The sequence below is a fragment of the Carassius carassius genome, chromosome 11 (assembly GCF_963082965.1).
Source record: "Carassius carassius chromosome 11, fCarCar2.1, whole genome shotgun sequence".
In the NCBI taxonomy this organism is placed as follows: Eukaryota; Metazoa; Chordata; class Actinopteri; order Cypriniformes; family Cyprinidae; genus Carassius; species Carassius carassius.
In genome coordinates, this window is record NC_081765.1 from 23906413 (window position 1) to 23915036 (window position 8624).

Sequence of the window (8624 nt, forward strand, 5' to 3'; positions counted from 1 at the left end):
GCTATACAGACATTGGAATAACATATGGTTGTGTAAATGATGACAGAATTTAAATTGTAATATCTTCTAGACAAAGATAAAAAATGTGTCGGAGCTAATTTGACTATTCGGGTTTAGCTGATGTTTGGCTCAAATGAATCAGCAGTATCTCCAAAAACTAGATCTTCTCGTCTTTTGTTACATTAACTGAAATGTAAAAATAAATGCAAAATTCACACTCTGCTGCCATATTTATTCCTCTCCTTACACAGATTAAAACACTGTAGCATTTATTTCCAATGTTACATAAGGCACAAATCAGTTGAATCTTCCAAGTTAATGGACACATCCAACAGTGTGAGACATTAAGTTAAACACAAAATGTCCATAATGCTGGAAACATGTACATGAAGAGTCACAGCACTGTAATGTCCATCCGCAGGAATAATTCAAGTCACTCTTTAGAAAAGAATAAAATGTTCTTTATTTATTACGTCTGCACAAAAACTAAGAACGTGTTGTGGTCCATGAGCTCTGGGGTACATACATACACATATAACACAAGATAATAAACATAAAAATGCATATGTAAACACACAGACACACTGACACAGACGGAGTAAGATAAAGGCATAAACATGTATGTACATATGAATCCAGTAATGCGTGGATTTCCACACTTAAGGCACTGTTATATTCACCACCTTCCATTTTCTGGTGCTGGCTTTTTTGGGGGGTGGGGGCACAAATAAACAACTGTATATGATACACGGTTACAAACTGCACAGAGTGGGGTTGTACATGTTGCTGTCAGTGGGCAGCGAGGCCTCCAGCTCATCCCCGCCCCCAATGCAATGTTGACCAAAAACCAGCATGAACATTCACTCAACTTATTAGCACCCACACTAAACTATAGCCCCTGACACCCAGCTCTAGTGCGCAAAAACTCCGACACAGCACTTGCTGAACGGGATAAAGAGGTACGTCGGGTCGCAATGCTAATTCACGTGAGCTAAACGCGGGCAACAAAATGAGTATGTTGCATATGTGTGAGGCGATTATCGTGTCAGTTTTCCCGCTTTCTGCGCGAGCTAACTGTTAGCATACTGAGGGGAACAGAGCTAATAACAGAACCGACTGTAAGCCAGCCCTCTCACGTCCGACAAGCAGTAGGTAAACTTACTTGTAAACTTTATTCTGGAAAACTTCAAATATAACGCTTGCTGTTTTCATTTAAATATGTCGTGAATACCGACGCGAACACCATTACTTTTCGTAAAAGTTAGCGCGAGTTGTCCGCGCGAGAAGACATTCAGTTCAACCGTCACTATCAGCTAAGCAGCTAACAAAGAGGCCAGGTGTGTATATATATACATAATCAATCCGTGATTGTACCTGCCTTAGATATTCTATTCCGCACGAATCGAGCAATTAAACCGTGTTGTTTCCGTCCGTTTCTTCGGTCGCACGGATGTTTTCGGAAGTCTGTCAGCCGCCGTGACTTCGGCCAGGATTTCCGGCTGCTTTTACATCTGCCCTTCTCTTGTTTTGTTTCCGTTTCTTCCATTTCCGTTTTAACTTTCCAGAATCAAAAGTCTTGATGTCTAGCTACCCCTGGAAGTTTCAGAAGTTTTGAAAAGTCGTCTTTTATGCCCAATTTTGCGGTTATATTACGAAACCCAAAAGCACTCCAACATGGCAACTGCGTTTGTATCTATTCGCGCGTCGTCTTCCCACCCAGTTGCTGGTGGAAATTATATTATTAGAAGCGTTCCCGTTTTAATCCACACACTATAATAATAAATGGATTGACCAAATGGATTAGATATTTAATAAATATGTGCGTCCCCTTTGTTTAAAAAGAGTGCTAATGTGGGGAAATGCCATGGTGGGCCTGAACTCAAGCAAAGCCTCGGTGTTGCGTGACAGTTTATTGGACTTCAGAGACTTCTTAGAGACCGCAAGAGTGCGTTAACCTGACCATGTAGTGACTTTTAGGCACAGTTGTATATTTTGTATTACTTTGGGTTCACTAAGATGCTAAACATTATGTGAAATTAAGTCTTACTTTTTTTTTCAAGAGTATATATATATATATATATATATATATATATATATATATATATATATATATATATATATATATATATAATAGATATAGATGATAGATAGATAGATAATTAGGTAACACATTACAATAAGGTATTATATGTTATTATTGGTTACCATGAATTATATGAACATTACTATTACAGCATTTATTAATCTTAGTTACTGTTCAACATTTACTAATACATTTAAAAAAATCAAATCTTTTAATGCACTGTGAACTAACATGTACAGTTGTATTTATATAAACTAACATGAACAAATATTAATAAATGCTGTTGTTAAAAAAATAATAATAATGAATGGTCACTGTTCCTTAGTGTTAGCTAATACTTCAACCAATATTAACAAATCAGACCTTATTGTAAAGTGTTACTGATATGACAATTCTTGTTTATTTTCTTGTGATTAACTGCAAAAGAATGTTTCCTTTAATTTGTATATTTTTATGTATTTGCTTTATAGTTGGACAAGGAGTTGAAGGGATGTCAAAAAGTGAGACAGAGGAGATGATTGAAATTGAGATTGATGGACGGGAGAAACAGGAGTGTCTAGAGGAAGGGTAAGTGCTTTTTCTGTCTTTCTCTTCCTTATTTTCCTTCTCTGTTTGATGTGTTTAGCGGAATCCTCTCATTGAGCAATTTGTGTCTTCTGCCTGTGAAATGGTTTGTTTAATGTGACCAAATGTCAGGATCGAGGAGCAGACCATCACAGCAGCTGAACTAATAACTCAAGACATTGACATCAATGAGCCGATCGGTAACCTGAAGAAGTTACTAGAGCCTCGTTTTCAGGTCTCTCTGGATGGATATGACATTTGTCTGCAGGACATCCTAGTATGTTCTTCTATATTTATGCAATCTTATTTGAGTGCATTAGTTGTATTTGTAAATTAAACTCTTCAATCCCTGACTCTTCTGCTTCTTTCCTCATGCAGTTGCATCCTGATCACAGTCTGTTCGATCAAGGAGTGAAAACAGATGGTACAGTACAGCTCAGCGTGCAGATTGTCACGAAACAGGGTAACAGTTTACAATGATCTCATATTGCTGTTGGACAAATCTCAATTTGTCAACATGCCCTTCAGACAGATGAAAATCTTTGGGTAGTTGACATGTCCTGCAGAGTGACGTGCTGTTGTAAACAGCACTTAGTTCATTATTTTACAATTATTCATGCCGCTGTTATGAGCTCATAGTAATTGAGGGACTACATGAGTATTTGCACTTCTAAAAAATAATCACACCAAGGACCATTTAAAATTAATTGACAAAAACGTGATTAAAAATAGTGGAAAACTTGATATGAAATCACCAGTTACATAAGATATTATTTATTAATATAAATTATATACTAAAATATTTATATATATATAGGTACCCATTCACAGCATTAATAAAACATTAATATTAATAAAACATTAATATAAATGTGACTTGCTTGTGGGTTTGTGGTCTGTTTTAGGTGAAGAAAAATTGAATATTCTGGAGATTGTGAAACCAGTGGAGACTGTGGAGGTGGTGATCGATCCAGACGCGGCTGCTGGTGAGGAAGGCCATCTGGTGGAGGATGGACACGTGATTGCGGTGGAGCGAGCCGCCATTCCTGATGAGACTTCAGAGCAGGTGACCCGCTGGGCGGCCGCGTTGGAAGGGTACCGCAAGGAGCAGGTTCGACTGAACATTCCCTATGGTGAGTTTTCCAGTGATGTTTACATGTTACAGAGTTAAATCTAAATATTTAATGGATTTTGTAATAGTGTAGTAGGCACAGATTATATGTACTTTATCACACATACACTAGTGTTCAGAAGTTAGCGTCGCTAAGATTTAAAAAAAAAATTCATCAAGGCTGCATTAATTTGAACAAAAATACAGTAATACTGTAAAAATATTATTCAAAATAACTGTTTTCTATTTCAGTATATATTAAAAAATGTTATTTATTACTGTGATGGCAAAGCTGAATTTTCAGTATCATTACTCCAGTCTTCAGTGTCATATGATCTTTTATAAATCACTCTAATATGCTGATTTGGCGATTAAGAAAATTTCTTATTATCAGTGTTGAAATATTTTTGTGGAAACCATGATACATTTTTCACTGGATTTTTTGATAAATAGGAAGTTCAAAAGAACGGCATTTATATGGAATTAGAAATCTTTTGTTGCATTGGAGGAGTCTTTACTGTCACCTTAATAAATGTAATGTGTCCTTGCTGTATAAAAGTATTAATTTCTTTAAAAAATGTTACTGACTCTAAACATTTGCACAGTAGTGTATGCATTTCTGCTAAATAATTGCATGAATCTTGAAATGGCAATGAACTGTAAAAGAGATTACAATTGAATTATTTTGTTACAAATCGTATCAGATTCACATCTGAAAATAAGTCAGAAATCATTTTGGGTTAAGAAATGAATGTGTAATACACTTGGTAGTTGTGTTGTCACGGTACCAAAATTTCAGTATTCGGTACCAATACCAGTGAAAATCCACGGTTCTCGGTACCAATTTCGGTACCAAAGCAAAACACAAAAATATGCTAATTAAAAAAAAAAAAACTTTTTAGCACTAAAAATAAAACCAATGCCATTCTTTATACTTATTTACAATTGTGTTTAAAGTTTTTCTACAAGTTATATAGTTATGAAAAACAGTAAACAAGTTCCACAAATTTAATTTGTCTTTTAATTTATGAAATTTAAACACATTTTAGTTTTGGTAAATAAAGGGGTTTTGCTATTAAAATTAAAACATGGAAGAAATATTGTGATTTATAAATTTTTCAACAGTAGTATTTATAAATTTTTCAACAGTAGTAGCAGTATCACATACATTTTACTAAATAATAGTAATATTTCTAGCACAATGGCTTTATGTAAAAATGAACTTTTAGGCCTAATGAATGCATTGTCATTTTAACTGAACTTAAGACTGGTGGTGATGCTTAAGATATTTTTGGTCATTGAGGGTTTCTGTAAAAAAATAATAATAGATCATATTAATTATTATTCATATTAATTATTATTAAAAGATAATACTACTACTAATTCTACTATCATACTAATGTATATCCAATGCACTATGAATTGATGAGCTGCTGGGTTCATGAATATTAATCACGTTGTCTGCGTTCGGTCAAAATGATTTGCTGAAATCAAAACAGGGACAGTAAGAGATCAGCGCCAGCCAATTGCCATTTGCGCATTAGCTCCGCCCACTACCGGAGAAACCGGTATGTCTTCTGCTTGTTTGAAAATGAATATGAATAATTCTAAATGAACTCCATTATTTTGACTGGAGAAGACAACGAAGAATAGTTTACATATAGCATGTTGATTCAGCGTGGTAAGACTCTCGCTCTCTCTCTCTTTGCATGTGTGAGAAACACTTCAGTAAAGCGACGGTGAGCCGTGCGCCTTCACAAAGAGCTTACAGAGCATCAAATACAGGTGCGCTGTGCGTCCATTGAGATGAACTGAAAAGTTCAGATCGCTTGATGGAGAGAGAACTCTGAAGCGCAGATGCTGAAATTAATGCAAGCACCATGCGCTTCAGTCTATGTAGTAAACAAACCCGCACGTCTCTGCCATTCATTAATTCACACAGAGACGCGCAGAACACGGATTCATATTTCAAACAACTTTTGCGGCTTAACATTTACAGATACTGGTCCATATGGAGATTTGATTTGATTAATTTATGCTAACTTTGACAAATTCCATGACTGTCCATATTAAAATGTAAATTTCATTTTCATGACTGGATTTTGAGATTCCGTCCTCGTTTTCTGCTTCGCAGAAATCATAGCGCTGAACCGGGTTTGAACGGGACCTCTGTACTACCGGTACTTACAGAAACCTGGTACCGTCACATTTAAATTTTTTTAGTACCCACTTGGTACCGAAGTACTGGGTCTTTTGACAACACTACTTGGTAGTATAGTAAATTATCAACTTTAAAATATTCAGTTCGGTAAATGTTGTAATACATTTTCATTGTCAAATCAGTGCATTTTTACATCCCTAGTCAGTAGCAGTATCATTTAATGAGCTTTATGTGTCTGTCTGTCTGTCAGACCCAGTGCAGTGGACAGCAGATCAGGTGATCCACTGGGCAGTTTGGGTTATGAAAGAGTTCGGCATTGAGGAAATGGAGGTGGGTGGCATTCACATTCCCGGCCGCCAGCTCTGTGGTTTCAGCCAGGAGGAGTTCCTCCAGAGAGTGCCCAGCGGAGAGATCCTGTGGAGCCACCTGGAGCTTCTACGCAAGTGTAAGTTTCACTTAGGAAAGAGAGCGTGTGTTCTCCAACTTCTCTATCACAATATTTTAGCCCATTTTTAATCTCTTTAATGCTCTGTGCAGACGTACTTGCGAGTCAGGATCAGGGTCAGGAAGCAACCGTCACCATTGATCAACGTGAGTATCAGTAGACATGAATCTTGTCTGTTTTTGCAGTTTTACCAACAAAAGCACCTTTTGAGTACCTTCTTGAATAACATGTTTTGTATAACCTGCACATGATTTCTTAAAGGGCAGTTTGTGTTACTAGGCAACACTTAATATTTTCAATGAAAGGAGCATGTGTTGGTCTTCTGGGTAACAGTTTCTTGATATTCTCCAGCTGTGAAGATCATTCCTGCCCCTGTGCAGCAGGCCACACCTACAGCCATCAAGGTGATGAAGCACAACAAAACACCCCGAGCCCCCCGTATCTCAGGAGAGGAGCGCAGCTCCCCTGGCAACCGCACAGGTACATACAAACAAATACAACAAATGTGTATGTGTAAAAGCCCAGGTTGATCAATATTAGTTTGTTTATATTAAATAATGTATGTGTAAATGTAGTTTTTAATAATATTTATTTTTTAGTATGAGTTACGTTTTGTTATTTGTAATGAATTAAATTAATAAATAATATTGATGATGATATCGGTAAATCATTTTTGAAATTTAAAATGACTGTTCTGTAGTATGGGGCCAGTATAATTTTTTTATTAATTTACTAAAAAATGTTTTTAAGGAAATTAATACTTTTATTCAGGAAGGACATATTAAATCAACCAAAAGTGACAGTAAAAATGTTTAGGTTAAAAAAAAATCTATTTCAAATAAACTTTCCTTTCATCAAAGAGTCATGAAAAATATGTATGACAGTTTGTACAAGAATAAGTAGCACAGCTGTTTTCAACACATACACACACACACACACACACATATATGTATATGTTTTTTATATATATGTTTTTTTCTCTTCCTGCCATTCAGATTTAACATTTAACACATTTAACAACTGTGGTGTGTGTTCCTTTCAAATCACATCATGTGATTTTAATGGGAGCTATTCCTAAAATTCAGAATTTTTCAACCTTCTACTGAGAAAAATAAGAATCTCATATGCAAAACGCTAATAAATGATTGTAGAATTGATTATGATTGTGTTGCATGTCATCTCAGGTAATAACGGTCAGATTCAACTGTGGCAGTTTCTTTTGGAGCTGCTGACTGACAAGGACTCTCGGGACTGCATTTCCTGGGTGGGAGAGGAGGGCGAGTTCAAACTCAATCAGCCTGAGCTGGTAGCTCAGAAATGGGGTCAGCGCAAGAACAAGCCCACCATGAACTACGAGAAGCTAAGCAGAGCTCTCAGGTGCGAGTGTATGATTTCCCCACTCTAGTTTAGGTGCCTTTGGAGAGATATAGTTAGTCTTCAGCAAAAACTTACATGAGAACACTAAATCTATCCATCAAATTTTATCTCCCTTAAACAGGTACTACTATGATGGAGACATGATCAGCAAAGTGCAGGGCAAGCGCTTTGTCTACAAGTTTGTGTGCGACCTGAGGACTCTGATCGGATACAGCGCTGCAGAGCTCAACAGCCTGGTGACGGAATGTGAGCAGAAGAAACTCGCCCGGGTGCAGCTGCACAGCCTCGGTCAGTCCGTCAACACAGTCACGCTGGCCACTGCCACAGGCCAGCCCGTCACAACAGTTACTCTGGCTGCAGCAGCTTTGGAGAAGGACAGTTGAGGAGGGAGTGGCTTGTTACTCCCAGCCAATCAGGAGACAAGTTTAAGATGGGAGCGATCTGGGTTCAACATTTGACTTTGGGCTGGGTGGGAAACAGCGGGTTTATAAGCAGACGTGTGCTTTGTTGTGAGTGTGTATGTATGTGTGAGCATCCTTAAAATGCTTAGAGAGCGAATGTATGTGTGGATGTGAGACACAAAGTATAGATGATCATGTATGAGCTTTCAGTTTTTGTACGCTTGTTCTGACTGCAGGGTAGCATCGGCTATATTTCCATTGTATATACTCTGTTTTTGATAGCCACATGGGCAGTGTATTTTGATATTTTCCATTTGTAAAGGATCTTTTATTTTGTATTTTTAAGTGTCCAATTCCCTCGAGGTGAGGTACTTTTTACAGTCCACCAGAGGGCAATAAAGAGACAGTTGGTTTTTGAATTGCTCTGGTCTTGCATAATGCAGCAAAAAAAAAACTCCTTTTGTTTCTTGTTTTGTGCACCA

At 37.1% G+C, this 8624-nt stretch overlaps 1 protein-coding gene across 6 annotated transcripts; it reads left to right on the forward strand.

The window, feature by feature from the left end:
* The first annotated feature begins 823 nt into the window (after nucleotides 1–823).
* LOC132153070 (GA-binding protein alpha chain-like) lies at nucleotides 824–8561 on the forward strand. Of its 6 annotated transcripts, none has more exons than XM_059562240.1 (10): nucleotides 824–959; nucleotides 2554–2650; nucleotides 2780–2924; nucleotides 3026–3110; nucleotides 3553–3780; nucleotides 6170–6364; nucleotides 6457–6510; nucleotides 6716–6844; nucleotides 7549–7741; nucleotides 7863–8561. In XM_059562240.1, the coding sequence occupies exons 2-10, from the start codon at nucleotides 2574–2576 to the stop codon at nucleotides 8122–8124; spliced, it is 1368 nt and encodes a 455-aa protein (XP_059418223.1). In that variant the 5' UTR covers nucleotides 824–959; nucleotides 2554–2573; the 3' UTR covers nucleotides 8125–8561. The 6 variants fall into 6 exon arrangements, with proteins under 6 accessions (XP_059418223.1, XP_059418222.1, XP_059418224.1 ...); XM_059562239.1 differs by having other exon boundaries at nucleotides 868–1337; XM_059562241.1 differs by having other exon boundaries at nucleotides 868–1152.
* The last annotated feature ends 63 nt before the right edge of the window (nucleotides 8562–8624 follow it).

What these genes read in the sequence shown, in the direction of transcription:
- LOC132153070 (XM_059562240.1), top strand. Translation starts at nt 2,574, where the DNA reads ATGTCAAAAAGTGAGACAGAGGAGATGATTGAAATTGAGATTGATGGA. An exon ending in CCTGGAGCTTCTACGCAAGT is followed by an intron (nt 6,365 to 6,456) that starts GTAAGTTTCACT and finishes TGCTCTGTGCAG; the next exon opens with ACGTACTTGCGAGTCAGGAT. An exon ending in CTCCCCTGGCAACCGCACAG is followed by an intron (nt 6,845 to 7,548) that starts GTACATACAAAC and finishes ATGTCATCTCAG; the next exon opens with GTAATAACGGTCAGATTCAA.